Source organism: Lytechinus pictus, chromosome 4 (assembly GCF_037042905.1).
Source record: "Lytechinus pictus isolate F3 Inbred chromosome 4, Lp3.0, whole genome shotgun sequence".
Lineage (NCBI taxonomy): Eukaryota > Metazoa > Echinodermata > Echinoidea > Temnopleuroida > Toxopneustidae > Lytechinus > Lytechinus pictus.
In genome coordinates, this window is record NC_087248.1 from 3,452,266 (window position 1) to 3,473,361 (window position 21,096).

Sequence of the window (21,096 nt, forward strand, 5' to 3'; positions counted from 1 at the left end):
TAAAGAGTTTCAGCTTTTGTAACTTTGCCATTATGTCAACTACCATGGCAACAAATCGAAGAAATTTCAAGCTTATTCTTTTTTAACAATTATTTTGACCCCTTGAAATAAAGTTACTTAGCTTATTCAGGACAAGCAAAGTAATGAAATTGAATTACCGAAGTCATTGGGTTGGAATTACTGCTTCAAAACAGATCAACAAATTTCCTCTGACATGCATGACAAAATATTGCGAAAAGATAAATAGAGAGAGCATTTTGATGAATCAGATCAGGTCATTAAGTTTTAAACTCATGATTTTCCTAACTTATTTTCTCGTTATTTTTTATAAACAAGATAACCAGATGATTTTTTTAAGTATAGAGCCACACCATTTATGTTTCTCGGTAAAAGTAATGTTGTTCCTTAATTTAAAAAGAATGAAAAATTCTAAACCGTTTTTAATCAAGTTTATGTACATTTGGATAAAGTAGATTGTGGTTCAATATATTTTATTTCCGAGACGTCGGTTTTATCAGTTGTAAAATAATTCTACCTGCATGATTTTTTTTGAATAAATCTTAAACATATCAAACAGTGGCGTAACTACGGGGGGCATGGGGGGGCACGTGCCCCCCCCCCCAATCGGCTGGCAAAAAAAAAAAAAAAAAAACGGGGAAAAGGAGAAAAAAGGGAATAAGGAAGAGTAACGTAGTGGGGAAAGAATTATTGTTCATTATAATGTTATATTATATAGTGTTATATTACATATTAAGAAGCATTTTTTCATAACTTTATGAAACATTATTTGCTTCATTGTGTCTTCATTGTTCCTGGTGCTCGCATAGACTGTTTAACGAGATATATAATACTGTTGTACTAAAACCTCCCGTTTTCAAATCAATATACAACAAATATATTTTTCCTCGCAATTCGAGTTATTATTGTTTTATGTAGTGACATATTCTTCTTTTTCATGACTACTTAAAGTCATTGCCCTATTGTAAGGTCTTAATATAAAACATTTCCTGTCCGTGCTAACGTTCGCATTAGTGGATTGGTGAGATTTCTGCTCTTCATGAACTCCTAAAATCAGTCCTTAAAATGACGATTTTTCTGATCTGAATATCAAAATTTTTCAGCTCGCGCTTCGCGCTCGCATCATTTGGTTAGTGAAATACGTAGGGTCTTAGTGAATTCCTACAAACAAGCCTTAGAATGCCCCTCTTCAGGTCTGAATTTCCTAAATTTTCAGCTCGCGCTTCGCGCTCGCAGTATTTGATTAGTGAGATGCGTATGATAATCATGATTACAATGACTTCAAAAAGTGCGTTATGTGTTTAGATGTAATTCTAATTTCTAACAAAATCAGCAAGCGCTTGGCACTCGCATTAGATGACTATGGTGAGATATGTATACTCTTGATGGATTCCTAAAAAACATAGTCCTTAAAATATCCATGTTTGGGGTCAATATATACAAAATTTTCAGCTTGCGCTTCGCGCTCGCATTATTTGGTTAGTGAAATACGTTCGGTCTTAGGGAATTCCTACAAACAAGCCTTAGAATGCATCTCTTCAGGTCTGAATTTCCTAAATTTTCAGCTAGCGCTTCGCACTTGCAGTATATGATTAGTAAGATGCGTATGATAATCATGATTACAATGACTACAATAGGTGCTTCATGATCTGTGTTTAGATGTAATTCTAACAAAATGGCACTAGCATTAGATGACTATGGTGAGATATTTATACTATAATAATAATAATATAGGTATATTTACCCAGGGTAGCCACTTCAGTTTCGAAAACTGTTCTACCAGCGGGCCCTGCTATAATTATTACCCCGGCTTTAGCTGAGCTGCCTAGGCGCTCAAGCATTCAAGGAATTTCTTCCTACCGGGTACCCATTCACCTCACCTGGGTTGAGTGCAGCACAATGTGGATGAGTTTCATGCTGAAGGAAATTACGCCATGGCTGGGATTCGAACCCACGACCCTCTGTTTCAAAGTCAGAAGACTAATCCACTGGGCCACAACGCTCCACTCTTAATGGATTCTAAAATATAGTCCTTAAAATTTTCCTTCGCGCTCGCATTGTTTGTTTAGCGAGACAGTTATGTATCATGACTACAAAAAATTGCTTATAATGTCCCTTTTTAGCTCTGAATATAAAAAATTTTCAGCTCGCGCTTCGCGCTCGCACTATTTAATCAGTGAGATACATATCCGTTTAATGGTACTGCATGTCCTTAAAATATTTCTATTAGGTCAGTATACCTGACAACTGAGCGCGCTTCGCGCGCTCCCTAAGTGACTCGAAATTTTTGCTGGTGCCCCCCCAATGCCGTGATCCACGGTACGCCACTGATATCAAAGAAGGCTTAGAATCTCAGGGATTCTCAAATGGTGGCGCGCGCGCCACTTGTGGCGCACCGAGCCTTGCGGAGTGGCGCTTGGGAGCAGGTATAAAAAAAAAAAAAGAACGTAAAAATAAGGAAAAATTGGTGAGAAAAAATGTATCTACCAGTAACCTGGAAATAAGGATTTGGTGATCATTTTAATACAAAGAGAAAACAAAAACTCTTTACTTGACACTTAATTGCTAATTGATTTCCTCAAATTTTGTCCAATTTAGCACTTGATAACCCCTATTATGGAGGGTCGATGGTGCATGTTCTCCTTTTTATTTATTCTATGCTGTACAAAGTTAATGTTCCACACAAGTGATTTGAAAACCCCGTTTGTAGGATTTCTCTTTCAACGGCGAGAAATTTTCCATTTCCAGAGTATACGTTTTGGTTAAGAGTTAAACATCAAATAATATGATATTCAAAGTACATCTGGATCATAAAAGATTATGAATTTGGGACATAACAAGCAGAAACTTTGTTTCCGGAGCCGATTAAAATCCGAAGTTGTAAAAGTGAAATACATGTATGGTCAGATGTATTGCCTGCTGTGATTGCCTGCATGCACTCTTGCTTAACACGAGTTGTAGAGAGAGAGATCTATCGAGAGGGGCAGTTTGGGGCGTTAGTGCAGTGCAACGCCTAATTTTCAGCCCTTGCAAAATCGGGGAACGTAACTTCAGCCACTGGCGTACAGATGGGGGTGGGGATTGGGGGCCCCCCAAGTGTTTCACGGCCAAGAAAAAAAAGGAAAATAGGAAAGAAAAGGAAAGGGAAAGAGTGGAACATTGTATTATTTTCTTAATATTATGTCAAAATATAGATTTTTGTATTGAAAAGTTCAATATTTTTGCTTCAGCTGCCATATCTTGCCCCCTCATTTTTTTTTACTCATTACGCCACTTTCTTCAGCCAATAGGTCTGGTGCAAAACAGTTTGAACTAGTGGTATCATTGGTATGTTGTGAAAAAGTCACTGGTAATTTTTCTTTTAATATTCATATTGTGTAGTTTGTTGGCATTTGTATTTCTTCTGTTGATATTAATTAGAGCCCCTCTGGGCAATTTAAAAGGCCTCATATTCCAAAACTTCTGGGGGCTCTGCCCCCTCGACCCCCACCAGGGGCCTCTGGACCCCCTCAGCTGATACATTGCTGGTTTGCGTAATGGATAGTGCGGGGGATAGTAGACTAAGTGGAGCATTACAGATTCTTAACAAGAAATGTGGCGCTTCAAAAAAAGTAATTGAGAATGGCTGGCTTAGATAATCAGTACAATGATTCTCAAGTACGTGGAAACAAGATAGAGCTCACAAATGCAATGATCACACCCTTAAAATTTTGTTGAATACAAAACAAAAACCCAGATGAAAATACTATATACAAACAGTTTCTGAGCGGATTAGAACAAATCATTAGCATGATAAGCTTTTTGTTCTTCACAACAAGAAAGGCTAACATATATTTCATGCTGGTAGCACATTTCCACAGCAGCACCTGACAAAAAGGGTGATTGGACAATGCTCGTTGTATCTTTTTTTGCTTTTATGGCCGTACTTCAAACAAAGGTTTGTTGCATCAACCGATTTTTAAATCTGACACCATCATTATTCATCGCCTCGACGTTTCACTTGGAGTTACTATGGTTCACGCCCTGTTCCTAGGTAACATGTAGTCATCCACGAAGCAGACGACAGCGTGTATCGATATAAATCCCCGATAGCCACCGATCATTCCACTACATGGTCTCACCAGAACTCCTTGATTGTTTGGCCGTGAGAGTTCTCTCAACAATTTTCAAAATCTTCTCCTGTAAGCAGCGCTTGAAACACTGATATATCAAATAAGACAAGTATTGCTTCTGAAAAAGAGAAATATCAGGTTTTCGATGAAAGAGTGAATGATTTTGGAGGAAATATAAAATAAGTTGATGTTTATCAGTGCTTCGTCGTTAATTTGACACCACTTCTTAGAATAGATCCTTTTCATCGAAACTCACAAAATGGTAAGTAAAAGTTTCGTATTGAATAACAAATTAATTGATCGTTTTGTAATATTCATCGGGAGCGACGCTTTTACCTACACAAAGGTAATGATTTTTATCTAAATCAGCGACGATTTTTATCTAAATGAGCTACATTGTACATGTTTTAAAGCACATAAAATCAATATAATTTAATGATTAGGATTAAATCGGTAAAACTGTTTCTCCACAAAAGATCCTTTACAATTCGATAAAAAATATGTTAGATATGTATATCAATAAAAATGATCTAAACCCTAATTAGCGAAATATGTAAAGGGGTATCATTAATCGAACGAATTCGATCATCACTACTTTAATGTTACTTTGAAACTTCTAATGAAATGCTTTGAGCTATTTACCTAGAAATTGTGATAGTTTATACACATGTGAGTTCGTAGTTCAATTCGTAAAAACAATGATCTATCAGAACAATGTAGAAATCAGGCATAAAATTATGAATGATTGATATGATTTCTAGCAGAGGTTGTGAAGAATGGAGACCAGTTTGCTTCCAATCATGGACTCCCGGCATGGCCTACTGTCTCGATCGTCATGATCGTGGGAAAGCGTGAAGAGAATTGAATGTTCCATTCCTTGATCATTGGAAGATTGATTTTAAATCGATTTTCATCACATTCATTGATTTCCATTACTATTCTCACTCCTCTCGCGCCAATCACATACTTTTAGTAGCGTATTGCAAAATCATATCGAATGATACTAGTATGTCAGTTTGTATAGTATCACCATGACAACGGGGAGCAATCGATAATCATTTGATATTTTTGAATTGAACTTCGGATTAGTTTTCAAATCACGGCTTTTGCCCTAGACATATTTGCATTTTAATGATTTTCTTGATAATGAAACGGTTGAATTTTGTTTAGACCTTGAGCTGTGATTACACCGTTATTCTTAAGTGTGTATGAGAATTAAAGGTGCCAATCTACCTACAAAAAATTAAATCAATAATTCATCGGGGTAGAAAATGTAACTTCAATACCTTAACTCGAACAATCTATTAAGTTTAAGTACAATCAATTAAACAGACATGCATGTCCAGATAAAACATTCATATTCATTATTCTGTATAAGATGAATAATTTATATCATGTTTTCTTGCGCTGGACGAAAAATTAAGTAATACTGTACTCTCTCCTCTTCCTATATTCCTCCTCCTCTTCCTTCTTCTTCTTCTTTTTCTTTTTCTTCTTTTTCTTCTTCTTCTTTTTCTTCTTCTTCTTTTTCTTATCTTTCGTTCTCTTCTTCCTCCCCTTCTCTTGTTTTCTTCTCCTCTTTCTCTTCCTCTTCGTATTATCTTTGTCTTCCTTCTCTCTGTCCACTCATTCACTTTTTATAGCGTGAATGTCTCTCCCTTCATCTCGGCCAAGCCGGTGTCCAGATGGGCAATGCTTGTTGGGAGTTATTTTGTCTTGAACATGGCATCCAGCCTGATGGTCAGATGCCCTCAGACAAGACCATCGGAGGTGGTGATGACTCCTTCAACACCTTCTTCAGTGAGACTGGAGCTGGCAAACATATACCAAGAGCAGTTTATGTGGATCTAGAGCCTACAGTCATTGGTATGCGACTTTTAAAATCATAATCCGATTTTTTTTAATTTCTTTGCAATACATTTCTAATTCATCATCATGCTTATCATAATAATTTTAAATCAAACTTGTTAAAATGACTAGAGTGATATAGTTAGTTGGGTGCAATAATTTATCTAATCAAGAATCTTACAACTGCTGTACAGATGGGTTGGTGGCTTGGGGAACCCCCCCCCCCCCCTCACCACCAAGTTCCATGACCGAGCAAGAAAAGGAAGAAGAAGAAAAAAAGGAAATGAAAAGAAAAGGGGTAAAATACGACATTATTTTCTGGATATTATGTGAAAATTTGTCATGAACTTAGATTTTCATTTTAAAAAATTTAGAAAAAAAATTGAATGAAATCCCCCGTCAGCCACGTCATGATCTCTAATTAGATTTTACTAGTCACACAAGAAATTACTTAGAAAAAAACAACAGATATTAGTAAAAATGAATAAGTGCAATCACCTGACCCTATCACCTCATTTTCAAATATTATTTCAGATTGAGCTTTCCACCGACTATCACCCTCATCAATGATTGTTCTCAGACTAATAGTAATATTTTCCCTTCTATTCTCTCTTTCTTCCATTGATAATTGCTTACGTTTTTGTCTCCTTTTGATCCCATTCCTCCCCGTCCCTCTCAGTCTCACTCACACATTGTACACCGTTTACTGTTTTTTATTATTCAAAATACATATTTTTATATGGTAAATTTACTTCATTTCGGGGCGTGAGATTGAATTCAGTGTGTACACGGTTTCAGCATCAACAGCAAATAAATTAAAACATAGAATAAAAAAACAACACCGAACCAAATTTGTTCCCAGATCATAATATTGGTGGTGTGTCATGAATGGTGTAATTCAAAGCGAAAATGAGGGTCGATATAACATCTATATTCTACATAAAAGCATAATGGAATGAGAGAAAGGAGGAGTAAAAATCGATTGTTATGACCAGTGAAAAGGGCATGAGTGGTAGCGTAAATCTAGTCCAGTTTAGCGCGGTTTAGTGCTAAAGGCAGCTGATAAGGGCGGAAATGCCCCGCTTGTAATAGCCGAACCTGAATAATAACGATCAGTGTCCAAGCAGGCCTATATGAATGAAACTGAACCTCAATGGTGTTGATATATATGCACTCTTGGAGATAAAAAAATGTGGGAAAACATATTAAAGTCATATATTCACTGTTCATCTGTTTAAAGTGAAGGATTGTTTTTGTACTATGTAATCACACGCTTATACCCATGGCAACTTTGCAACAACTTTGAAAATTCTTTTGAAAAATACTTTTTATATACCATTTTCAATAACACTGTACTGTACATATTTTTCCCTTGATGCGCAGGTAGTACATAATTATTGTAATTTATTATTTTCTTCCTTAGTTTGAAAAAAATAAAATCTGTCTTCGGTTTGTAGTTGTCATTATTTTTATGAAATTTCTTGCTCCAATATAATCATCGTTCATGGATACTTCTGTAGGTCGAGAAGAAGAATCGTTTACCCACTGTGCCTATTTGACTTGAAATGGCTAACCGTTTCTTTTCACAAGAACTTGTTGACAACACAAAGCAGATCAAGAAACAACCTTGCAAATTGTCCATAAAACACGATAGCTTCATCTGTTACAAAACCTCTTTTATTTCATTTATTGATATCAAGTCCGCGCTAAAAGTCAACTCTTTCATTCATTCCGAGGTTGTTTGCCTAAAGAAGTTACCAGCATTCCCTCGAGTCCATTGGAGGACAATGGCTTAGCTAATCCCTTAATCCACCTGTACATAGAGCGATCCCTCCCTTGTTTATCTAGTTAATCCACCCGTAAATAAGGGGGCACTTTGCGACACCGAGATCGATCTCAACTGATCCCCTCTGTATACTCTAACCATTCTTACTGTCACTAATGTTTGTCAAGGTAATGATGAGGAGGAAACGAGGGTACTTGAAATGGGTACTTTTCTGCAGGATCCTTCTTCGAAGAATAAGGAAAAAAATGTGGTGTTTTTTCTCCCCCAAGTTTTATTCGTATTTTCCTTTTCATTACTTTTTTAAAATTTTATTTATACAATAATAATAATTAATAATAATTCAATATTTATATAGCGCCTATCAAAATTTCTACAAGCGCTTTACATCACAAAACCTAACTACTTATAACTTATCAACTTAACTACCTTACATAACTAAACATCCAACGTAATACCAACTTAACTACGGACATATTAACTGTAAAACAAAAAAAATAAAAATAAAATACTATTTACGGAAGAGATTTGTCTGTTTATCTTCTGCTCTGTATTGATGGTAAAATGATATTAAACATGAGTTTATTTTTAAAGACAATATTTTGAAACGATTTAACAAACAAATAAAATTCGAAAACGACGAAACCAACCAAGGTCTTACTTGGTCTTTGATATTACAGTAGCCTTGGCACAGTAAAATAGTCAACTATTTTATCTATAAATTATGTGTTTTAAAAGAAACTCGAATTCAGTGAAATATTGGCCCAGCACAGTTTTACTAGATGATTGCACCGCACGAGCATCAACAAATCAGCGAGATTATTTCTTGTTAGATTGATCGTGAGAATTCGAATAAAAATACGGTCTCTTCGACCAGAACCTTTGAAATTTTTAACCTAATTTTTGTCAATTCTGGGTTAAAGTCACGCTGCAGCCTTTCAGTCAAATCTCATTACCAATAGATTGTTTTGAAAGCGCTGGGTTCAATCTTTCCTATCAATATTTGGGCCATGCATGCCTGCAACTTGACTTTTATTCTAAACGTGTACGGTTCCCGGTAGATCCTCACGACAAGTTCTACTCCTACCATCATCAATGGATGACTGTTGAAGATACAGTAGTGCTCCCCATCAGATAATTTTCCATCAACGTTCTTAATTATTTAGTATTACGTGATAAATCTTGGCGTTATCGCCTGAGATATCCTAGTCTGTTCGTCTTTTCGAATGGGAATCCTTTTAACGCCTGGTATCAACTTTCATCAAGGTATTAAAATCGTGCAGTACACGTTCTTTTTTTCAGCGCATCTGTTACCTGTTACCATGGAAACGAGGAACCATAACTTTGGCAGCACGCGTTTAAGCTTGATAAACAAAAATAGAACAAAAATGATTATGATCATATCGGTGTTTTCTTTCCTTCCATACGAAAAAAAAAGAACATTCGTTGACTCATTGAGATAATTATTTTTGTACCACCAGAGTTCAATGAACAAATTCCTTGTAGTTGGAAACACATCTGTTGACTAGAAAATATAACTTAAAAAGTTTTTTTTTCGGGGGGATGTTATTAATCTTGTCTTGATTCATCAGGGAAATAATAAATATATTCACACGGGAAATAAACAAAAACGTTGTCATATTGATTATAAGTAATTATTTTCATAGCCATCTTTGAATGCTTTTACTGTTTTGTCATGCTTGCTTTTCCTTTCAATGATAGTGCACATAGTTTCCAATCATAAAATTCAGCTATATTCCTGCTCTCAGCTATATAATATAATTCATCAAGGATACAAAATGCATGATATTACTGTTGAAAAATCAAAAGCACAATTACTAAACTTCAAATGTGTGTTTTAGACAGATATTAGCTCCAGAAAAGCAAACATATGATTAGATAGAGGTAAACATGATGTCCAAAGTATAATTTTTTTTCTTTAGATCTACATGAATAAACGAGACATTTACCGTCAAGTAGACATAATATTGCCCATCAAATATTGGATATGAACACGTGACAATATTAGTGTGGTATCAATAGACATTGATCATATTTTCTGGTATCATGCAATTTGCCAAATAGCAATATTTTGACAAACTAGCTTACATGTACATATACACGTTTGTCACCATAGTAGCAGATAGTTCACATAGGATTCTCATATTCAATGTAACTTATAGGGAAAGCAACAACTACTACACTAAATCCAATTAGATTGAATATAAGGGTTTCATAGATACGCAATCAGACCTCCTGTATATGCTCTTCATCCCCCTTAAAGGTCAAGTCCACCCCAGCAAAATATTGATTTGAATAAATAGAGAAAAATCAAAATAACATAATGCTGAAAATTTCATCAAATTCGGGTGTAAAATAAGAAAGTTATGACATTTTAAAGTTTTGCTTATTTTTCACAAAACAGTGATATGCACAACTCAGTAACATGCAAATGAGTCAGCCGATGATTTCAATCACTCACTATTTCTTTTGTTTTTTATTGTTTGAATTATACAATATTCCATTTTTTTACAGATTTAACCATAGGGACCGACTTTACTGAATCATATAGTATTAAACAATGCTAATTCCACATGTTCAGGGAGGAATTAATCACTGTTTCACTTGACAATGAGGAGATAATTAGAATATTTCATATTTCGTTTAATAAAATACAAAAGAAATAGTGAGTGGATGACGTCATCACTCTCCTCATTTGCATACCAACCAGGATGTGCATATAACTGTTTTGTGAAATTAAGCGAAACTTTAAAATGTCATAACTTTCTTATTTTACATCCGATTTTGATGAAATTTTCAGTGCTGTGCTTGTTGGATTTTTCTCTTTTTATTCAAATCAATTATTTGTTGGGGTGGACTTGTCCTTTAACTATACTTGAAAAATCATATAGGCAGCCATACCCCCCCCCCTTCATCTTTGGCACCACCCTTGACTACTAATATACCACCATCATCTCACTTCCACCAACACGTTATTTACTACTACTAGTAGTAGTACTATTACTACTACTACTACTACTACTACTACTACTACTACTACTACTACTACTACTACTACTACTACTACTACTACTACTACTACGACTGCTGCTACTACTACTGCTACTTCTACTACTACTACTACTACTACTACTACTACTACTACTACTACTACTACTACTACTACTACTACTACTACTACTGCTACTACTACTACGACTACTACGACTACTACTACTACTACTGCTACTACTGCTACTACTACTACTACTACTACTACTACTACTACTACTACTACTACTACTACTACTACTAGTACTACTACTACTACTACTACTACTACTACTACTACTGCTACTACTACTACGACTACTACGGCTACTAGTACTACTACGACTACTAGTACTACTAGTACTACTACTACTACTACTACTACTACTACTACTACTACTGCTACTACTATTACCGCCACCACCACCATCACTACCACCACCGCCACTACCCCCACCACTACTACTGATAACCTACCATCACCACCACCACCACCTCCACTACATTTATGTTCATAGACCTAGAAATACTATTTGTTTATAAAAAAAAAATAATTGAAAACGTAGTGTATTAGTGAGAGAGGCAAGGGGCATTGGCCCAGGCACGCAAAAAAAAAAACCCTCAAGTAAATTGACCGTTTAATCTGAGCAATCGAGAATGACCCGGTGCCGGGAGATTCAATGGACGTCTTCCCCCGATATAGAAACATCGTTACTAAGAAATAACTATTTCAAGTTTATCGTTATCAACGTGCTTGATCAGTACTCAGGTCATCATAAGTCCAATATACAAAGCTACCGTTAGAAGTAGCCACTGTTTACTTTGGATTAATTAAACTTGTGACAGTTTGTTTTAATATTTGTTATTTGTTTCATACAAATTTATTTCAAGCCACATGGAAATAATTTTCACCCCCCCCCCCTCCATGCTCCCTCCCATCATCACAGAATCGTTTAATTTTATCTTTGAACATTTTCTGGAATAAAACTGAAATGTCTCGCTCAAAGTCAATCGTAACTTTAGAATGGCTATATGTACCGGCCCCTGGTATATCTAAAGGATATGTACATTACATCTCAAACTTGATCAAACAAAATAAATAAAACATATTATATAGTAGAATGACTATATTACAGGCAAGGGCGGAAATCTTTCCCCAAATGTAGGGGGGGGGGGGGGACCACGGTCTGAAAAATTTGAGAAGCAAAAAAAAAAAAAAAAAGAGGTTATCACCCCAAATGTAAGGTTATTACGACCAAAATAAATTTGACAAGCAAAACAAAAAAAGGTTATCACCCCAAATGAAAGGTAATTTCGACCAAAATACATGCTTTATTTATATTTTTAATGATGCATTTCTTTCCATCATAAAAGACTAAAAGTAGTAGGAGAACATTTGATATTGTGTCCCCCCCCCCGTCCCCCTACTATTTTGGGTAGGGGGACGCGTCCCCCTGTCCCCCCTGGGATTTCCGCCCACGATTACAGGATATTTGAAACAAATAAAATTCTAATTAGTATATGAATCTCATTTTCTTTATTGTCAAACTATAATTGGAAACTATATGAAACGGTTATACAGTGCGTCCCACAAAAAACGAAACCGAGATTTATCGATGATTTATCATAACTTAATCGCAAATACAATAGACAAATGACCTACCATTTTAAAGCTTAGAATCTCCTCTTTCATCTGAAATTACTTAGATTATTTCTCATTCACGCATGAGTGAGCAAAAACAATTTGAAAAGGGGATACCAAAAAATCACTTGGCAGGCCGTATCTGGGTTTTAAAAAGAAAACCACATTTTTTAAAAGTTCAATATCTGCTCTTTAATTTGATACCTTAATTACAGAAAATGGTCAAGAAATAACAAAGTTCTGGTTATTTGAAATAAGGCTTGAATTTCAATAATTTCATAAAATGAAGATGTTTTACAGGCTAGCGTTCAAACTCACTCGACACTCCGTTTTGTTGATGATCAGCCATGCATTAAGTCTTTTGTTACCGTGCGATAGCTTCAGTGGGAAACTGGTGAAAACACGTTTATTTAATGAAATTATGGAAATACAAGCATCGTTTCGAGGGATCATAACTTTTTTACTACTCGACCATTTTCTGTGATTTAGGTATCAAAGAAAAGAGAAGATATTGAACTTTTTAGTCATGTGATTTTCTTTATGAAATTCAGATACCCCCCGCCAAATGAGTTTTTGGCATTCTTTCTTCGAATTGTTTTTGCTCAATCATGCGTGAATGAGGAATAATCTAAGTAATACCAGATGAAAGAGGAGATTCTAAGCTTTGCATTGGTAGGTCATTTGTCTATTTTATTTATGATTAAGTTATGATAAATCATCGCTAAATCTCGGTTTCGTTTTTTCTGGGACGCACTGTACTTCCATTGGTAACACTGACCCTCTTAATAATCACTGACTATGCTTTATCAAGTGATATCAAAACTATGCCATTGACATTAAGAGTTGAAATATCCCATTTAGGTACTAGGTCATAGTTGTGTCTAGTGTAGATGTCGACCGTTATCCTTAAGATATAAGCATGTGTTGATAGCTCCATGATATAAGGTACATGGATATGGTGTCGTTCACAAATTCGGAAAGTGAGATAGGCACAAAGTATATAACCATTGAGATTGAAGTAACTCTACACCCTTACCTAGTTTGTATGAGTAAATAGGCTCTCCATAAAATGTGTTTCTGGTGGTGTCGACAATATATACCTTGCCACTTTAATGCGCTTCACACTAGTCACTAAAATATATACAATCACTGGCGTAAATCCGTGTTGAGGGGTGGGGGGGGGGGATGACTGAAATAGTTTGGCTTTTTTTTTTGCCATCATTTTTTTAGATATGCAAGGAATTGTAATTGATATGTCCACAGTGGCGTACCGTGGGTCACGGCATTGTGGGGGCACCAGCAAAATTTTTGAATCACTGAGTGAGCGCGCGAAGCGCGCTCAGTTGCTAGTTATTCTGACCTAATAGAGACATTTTAAGGACAATGTAATTGAATGGATATGTATCTCACTGATCAAATAATGCGAGCGCGAAGCGCGAGCTGATTTTTTTTATATTTACACCTAAAAAGGGACATTATAATTAAATTTGTGTAATCATGATAGGTACCTGTCTCGCTAAACAATGCGAGCGCGAAGCGCGAGCTGAAATTTTCGTTTATTTTGACCCCAAACATCGAGATTTTAAGGAATATATTTTAGGAATCCATTAAGAGTATGCATATCTCACCATAGTCATCTAATGCGAGTGCCAAGCGCTTGCTGATTTTATTAGAATTACATCTGAACACATGAAACAATTTTTGTAGTCATTGCAATCATGATTATCATACGCATCTCACTAATCAAATATTGCGAGCGTGAAGCGCGAGCTGAAAATTTAGATAATTCAGACCTGAAGTGGGGCATTCTAAGGTTTCTTTGTAGGAATTAACTAGGACCATACGTATTTCATTAACCAAATGATGCGAGCGCGAAGCGCGAGCTGAAAATTTTTGATATTCAGATCAGAAGAAGGGACATTTTAAGGACTGATTTTAGGAATTCATGAAGAGCAGACATATCTCACCAATCCACTAATGCGAACGTAATCACGGAAGGAAATGTTTTTATATATACGTAGACCTTAACATGGGCAATCACTTTTTTAATCATGTAAAAGAAGCATATGTCACTACATAAAACAATGATAACTCAAGTGCTAGGAAATATATTTGGTTTATATTGACTTGAAAACGGGATATTTTAGTACAACAGGATTATATATCTCGTTGAATAGACAATGCGAGCACCAGGAACAATGAAGACGTAGGCCCTGGGCAAATTATGTTTCATGAAGTTATGATAAAAATGTTTCTTATGTAATGAAACATAACATAATTATAATATAATATAACATTATAATGAATAATATTTTTTTCTTTCCCTCTACGTTTGTCTTCCTTTCTCCCTCTTTTCTATTTGTCCCCATTTCCCCGTTTTTGTTTTGGTCAGCCGATGGGGGGAGCATGTGCCTCCCATGCCCCCCCCCCCCGTAGTCACGCCACTGTATGTCCATATGGCAAATACCCCTCCAATATTATTATCTTTTTTACCCCATGATGGTTTAATGTTTTTATTAGAGATTACATTAAACAAAAATTGACATTCCATCTTAATCCCTTCCCAAAGACCCCAACATTGATGAATTGGAAGAAACGGGGGTTTCTCTTCAATGTTATAATATGGACATAAGTATTTCGTTTGGAAATTGTGAACTGACTCTTTATTTGCATTTTATGATTCAATAATATTGTTTTATTTGTTAAGCGGTATTTTAGGAAGACTTTTCACCAATAAAACAATTATCTCTTGTGATTTTTTTTAAATTTCTTTCGTAAAAAGTGGGGGGGGGATGTTTGTACAGGCCATCCCCCCTCGAAAAGTGGGGGGGATATATCCCCCCATCCCCCCCGGGATTTACGCCAGTGTATACAATACTATCAGTAATTTAAGCAGGGTATCTAGGATGTAGATGATCTTCTCGATCAAATATGAATCATATTATCACGATTGTCTTAATAATGGTAAAATGGGGTACACTACTGTAAAAACACTGCGAAAATGTATTTATCATATCGGGTTTTATATTTATCTAACGCAGTCCACTGTTAAAAGAAGCCCACACCGCATAGGTGATAAGACAGTACTGAAGGCGTTAAATATATCAAAAAAGCAGGTTTCAGTGTTAATTTGACACTGCTTGTATCGATTCAACACATAGAGGTCCTACACTGCATTCATCATGTGCATGGTGTTGATTTAACACCACTGGTGTTTCAACTTAGTGTACATAAGAGACAGCACCCTGCGGTGTTAAATGTGTCCACAAATTGTTCAGACATCGAGTAGATTAACAAGAGATTATGGTCCTCGTTGAAGAAAAAACAAGCAACCCAAAAAAAACCCCAAACCCCTTACTTCTTGAATATTTTGAGATGAAACAGGCAATGCTTAGCGTAACATCACAAATTAATGAATACCAATTTGGTGTCACATAATTATTTAACACCCGATTTTTTGCAGTGTTGTGTTCACTAGCGTACCTACGGGGGGGGGCAGGGGGGCACTCTGCCCCCCCTGACGAGCCACAACCCATACAAAATACATATCACTGCCCCCCCTTGACGAGCATGAAAGACCTTTTATGCCCCCCCTGACGAGCTTGAAGACTTTTATTGCCCCCCCCCCCCCTGACGAGCTTGAAGACCTTTTTTTTTTTTTTTTTTTGCTTGTCAATTTTTTTTCTGGTACAATAACCTTTATTTTTGATTGAAGACCTTTTTTTTTTTTTTTTTTTTTTTTTTTTTTTTGCTTGTCAATTTTTTTGGCGGCCGATTTTGCCCCCCCCCCTGTGGATAATCCTAGGTACGCCACTGGTTGTGTTCCAACGTTTATGGGCAGCATAGTGCCTGCCTTAACTCAACCGCGTCCATTGATGATCACAAATACTCAAGATTTTCAAATTTGTAATTTACACCTAATGTATAATGTGTATATTAACTACAACGATGATTTTTCAATACTAACAAGGTTATGTAAACCAATGGATATGAGAGAGTGATTAAGTAGACTTTCCTATTTCGTAATATTTATGTCCATACACTCGGACTTTTTGTTTTTGTTTTCTCGCCATTTATGATCGATAGCCGGAAGAGGATAACGATCAATTTTATCACCTGCTTGTAAAAGATGAAGTATACATTCCATAACAAGGTTTATAATACGCGCAACCAAATTGATGTATTCCATGCGTTTACCGTTTTATAAATCATTGTTTATTCCGTCAGAAAGTTAAATAGAGAGAAAGGGGGTGGGGGAATAAGTGCTTGGTAGAGAACAGAGTGAGATTGAATAAATATTGATTACCATGTTTAACATTTAAATTCTTTCCACTAGCTCCTTTTTCTTTCCCCCCTTTCCCATGTTTTCTCTTATTTATTTGAACTCAGTCAAGGGGCACTTTAATTGCCATAAGCAATCGTCCCCCTATACGCTAGTGCACATTTCCCATTTCTCCTGCCATCCTCCCTTCCCTCCCAATTTACCATTTTCCTTAGTTACTGTATATTATTCATAAAATAGTATGTATCTTATTTACACGGACGGACCTCATACCCTTTCCATTTTCTTCTCTAATTCCAGATGAAGTTCGAACCGGTACTTACCGTCAACTTTTCGGTCCCGAACAACTAATAACCGGTAAGGAAGATGCTGCCAACAACTACGCCCGTGGTCATTACACGGTCGGCAAGGAGATCATTGACCTCGTCCTCGACAGGGTTAGGAAGCTGGTATGTATCGATAAGCGCTGACCTTGTTATCATTTTTTTTTTCTTTTTTGGGCGGAGTTACCGAGTGGTCCAGTCTAAGGTACCTGAATCGATAAATGAAAATCCGAGGACCGATTCCCGATCACGGCTTCTTTTGCAAGGCATTTGGATGCATTGTTCTTTCTATCATACATTGAATGAATGAATGAAAATGCTAGTGTAACGGTTTTTGTTTTTTAAAACATTGCAATTGAAAAGTGTAATTGGTCAATTGTGTATTATTATTATATCACAGTTATGACATCATACAATATTATAATTATCATTATGTATACCATAGATTGCTAAATTGTGAATCGTAGTTGTTTGTAAATTACAATAATTTGTAAAAGTAAGTCATTTAAGGCTTATCGTTGTTTCGTATTGTAAGGTGGCATTGTTTATTGTAGAGGGATTGAATTCTTTGCTTCAAGACAAAGTTTGTTGTATGGAGCGACTTTTTAAAATATAAAAAACAGCTATCACATCTTCCCATCCAGTTGCCATTCCTCATCTTCCTGCTCTTCCTGCCACACCTCTTCCTCCCACTACCCCCTTCTTTCTTTCTCGAATTCCCCCCTCCTGGTCCTTTTCTCCTCTTTCGTCAACCGGTCAACAGACCACCAATATGCCACAAATGAAATCTTCACTTTCTCTGTTTCATCCATCCATTCATTTCCCAGACTCCGTTCTCTTTTTCAATTTTTATCACTCTAATTTTCTTTTCATTGATTTAATTGTCCACACATGGAAAAAGTACCCTGATCTTCATCACTGTTCAACATTTTTATTTTGTCAGGCCGATCTGTGTTCTGGACTCCAAGGGTTCTTGGTCTTTCATAGTTTCGGTGGAGGCACGGGTTCAGGTTTCACATCGCTTCTCATGGAACGACTTTCAATTGACTACGGCAAGAAATGCAAGCTCGAGTTCGCCATATACCCCGCACCTCAGATCTCAACTGCCGTGGTGGAACCTTACAACTCAATCTTAACAACCCATACCACACTGGAACACTCCGACTGCGCCTTCATGGTCGACAACGAGGCCATCTACGATATCTGCCGTCGAAACCTTGATATCGAGCGTCCGACGTACACGAATCTCAACCGCCTGATCGGACAGATTGTATCTTCGATTACGGCGTCGTTACGCTTCGACGGCTCTTTAAACGTCGACCTGACGGAGTTCCAGACCAATCTGGTGCCCTATCCTCGTATCCACTTTCCCCAAGTTATCTACGCCCCAGTTGTCTCGGCTGAGAAGGCATATCATGAGCAACTAAGCGTTTCAGAGATCACCAACTCATGCTTCGAGCCAGCCAACCAGCTAGTCAAGTGTGATCCTCGTCATGGGAAGTACATGGCCTGCTGTCTCCTGTACCGTGGTGATGTCGTCCCCAAGGATGTCAACGCCGCAATTGCTAGCATCAAGACCAAGCGTACAATCCAGTTTGTCGACTGGTGTCCAACTGGCTTCAAGGTCGGTATCAACTACCAGCCACCCACTGTCGTCCCTGGTGGCGACCTTGCTAAAGTTCAACGCGCCGTCTGCATGTTGAGCAACAACACAGCAATTGCCGAGGCATGGGCTCGTCTCGACCACAAGTTCGATCTGATGTACGCCAAGCGTGCTTTCGTCCATTGGTACGTCGGAGAGGGTATGGAGGAAGGAGAATTCTCTGAGGCCCGTGAAGATTTGGCCGCTCTCGAGAAGGACTACGAAGAAGTCGGAACTGACTCCGTCGATGCAGAGGGAGAGGAGGCCGAAGAAGATGAATATTAAATAAAAAACATTTCTCTCTGTAGATGTATGCATGCGATATTAATTTATTGAAGTTTTGAAATTATATTATGGAGGCACAAGGAGACTCTTTTTCTGCATTCCCTAGTGCCTTACATCTTTCTTTTGCTACTCCTTTTAAATCACTGTTCGTTAAAGTAATATTTATATTTTCTTTTGTAATACTGAATACATTTTAGAAAGAGTTTTCATCCAACTTAATCATACTCTGAAATTCCATGAGTAAATTTGTAGTGCGGAAGACCAGACCGCCACGGCCGAGGTCAGATTGTCCGTGGAAAATGTCAAGGACCGAAGGCCAATCACTTTACAGCTCCTCTGCCAAGTGCGAGGCCAATCAGACTACAAGTAGTCATCCGAGACCAAATGCAGGAATAAGGATGTTATCTTCGAGAGTCACAACGCTGAGACCATGCCAAATCTCGAAAAGAACTATGAATTAACCTGCAGGAGGGGTGGTGGATCTATACCGCCTTTGAGATTGGGAGGATGTTAACCACATTTGCGCAATTATCACTTTATATGCGATTTGGATAGTTGTGAGGGCCGGTGTGAGGGATAAACAGGTTTGCTTATGCTGTAAAATATATAAGCATAATCAAGAATTGACGGAAGCTCTCCAACGTTACAAGTTGAGAGCATGGCGGGGGCAAACCAAAACAAAAAGGAATTATGTTAAATTCTGAATCATCAGAAATCTTCAATCTTTCCCTCACTTTCCTCAATCGAAAGGCTTAGAGGTCTATTAAGAAATAAAATTTGAGCAAAAAGTCATATTCCTAAAGGGTTACACAAGAATACCATACCATATATATAGGTTGGAGAAACCAATTCCTTGCCTGAGTGTGATAAATTATTCCTTTTCGAACTGCCTCATCATGGCAAAGTTTGGGTTTCTTTTTAGTTTCTTAACAATGGTATTCCTAACCCTCAGCCATTTCTTTATTATTTAAGATTTTTTTTCTTCTAAAGAACAGCTTTATTAAATCGTGTTTATAACAATGATTTTATCGTAGATTATATCTTATTCTTGTCTGAAATAATATTGATGTCTGTATCCTTGCTATTATTTGTTCATCCATTCTAGTTTGCAATCGCATATATATTTTTTTTCGTTCTTAGATATTTTGTAGTTTTACTTATTAAATCTCCTTGTAAACAATGACCCCTCCCTTATCTCTTAATATTAGTGGTAGAAACATAGGAATTTATTTAGTAAATTATTTCATAACATTCCATAAATTACCTGTTTTAGAGCAATCTAAACGCTTTTTTTTTAGGGAGCGCCCCATGTCTGTACATATTCTTATACAAAAAAATCATTAGACTGTTTTGTAAATGATGAATCATGGTAAGAATTTTTTGCTGAAAAAAACGTATATTGTTTTTGTTCAGAATTCAATAAAGCCAATACCTTGGAAATCATATATATTACATGAAAATAATGATCTGACTACGTACGCTGACAATAACAAATCAAACATTCGATGTGCCCAAAGTTTACATTTATTTCGGCATGACATTTTATGCGAAAGAGATATAACAATCAGAATATTCTTACCTCCTAACTTCAATTTCTCTTTTTAATGCCTTTTATATTTATTTGTCGATATTATTTAAATTTGATTTGTTTGAATGTACCGCTTGACAATCGATAGGATCTTTGTGTTAACTATCATCTAATAAGTAGAATCTGTTGCGAAAAGGAAAAAAAAACCGCTTTCTTTTCAAATTTTGCATGATTTGGTATGTTTGCTTACAACTCACAAGAGCTGCTCTGATGATACATTGTATGTCTTTTTTTACTAATAAAGCTATCCACGTTTTCATCATTGATACATTCAAACTGATTTCATTATTCTGTTTCAATTATTTCCGTATATGAGTACAAATATGTACCGCACATCAGGAGCGGGTCCACGAGGGCCACCCACCCCCCCCCAAAAAAAAATGAACAGATGAATAAAGGGAGAGAGGTAGAGTGTTTGGGGGGGGGGCAGAGCAAAGCCACCTGTTTCACTTTTCTTTCACCGACACTAAATTGGCAATGAATGCCTACTTCTGGCTGTTGGACAATTTTACCTTGGAAATC

General features: G+C 36.7%; 2 protein-coding genes across 2 annotated transcripts; both read left to right on the plus strand.

Annotated features, from left to right (window-relative positions):
- Positions 1–3,639: 3,639 nt before the first annotated feature.
- LOC135153088 (uncharacterized) lies at positions 3,640–17,206 on the plus strand. Its single transcript, XM_064098897.1, has 3 exons — positions 3,640–3,675; positions 5,774–5,996; positions 17,037–17,206. The coding sequence occupies exons 1-3, from the start codon at positions 3,640–3,642 to the stop codon at positions 17,204–17,206; spliced, it is 429 nt and encodes a 142-aa protein (XP_063954967.1).
- Positions 17,042–20,850, plus strand: LOC129259168 (tubulin alpha-1 chain-like). Its single transcript, XM_054897468.2, has 2 exons — positions 17,042–17,185; positions 18,003–20,850. Exon 2 carries the CDS (start codon positions 18,087–18,089, stop codon positions 18,984–18,986), a length of 900 nt encoding a protein of 299 aa, XP_054753443.2. The 5' UTR covers positions 17,042–17,185; positions 18,003–18,086; the 3' UTR covers positions 18,987–20,850.
- Positions 20,851–21,096: the final 246 nt, after the last annotated feature.

What these genes read in the sequence shown, in the direction of transcription:
- LOC135153088 (XM_064098897.1), top strand. Translation starts at nt 3,640, where the DNA reads ATGGCTGGCTTAGATAATCAGTACAATGATTCTCAA. An exon ending in ATCAGTACAATGATTCTCAA is followed by an intron (nt 3,676 to 5,773) that starts GTACGTGGAAAC and finishes CACTTTTTATAG; the next exon opens with CGTGAATGTCTCTCCCTTCA. An exon ending in TCTAGAGCCTACAGTCATTG is followed by an intron (nt 5,997 to 17,036) that starts GTATGCGACTTT and finishes CTCTAATTCCAG; the next exon opens with ATGAAGTTCGAACCGGTACT.
- LOC129259168 (XM_054897468.2), top strand. Translation starts at nt 18,087, where the DNA reads ATGGAACGACTTTCAATTGACTACGGCAAGAAATGCAAGCTCGAGTTC.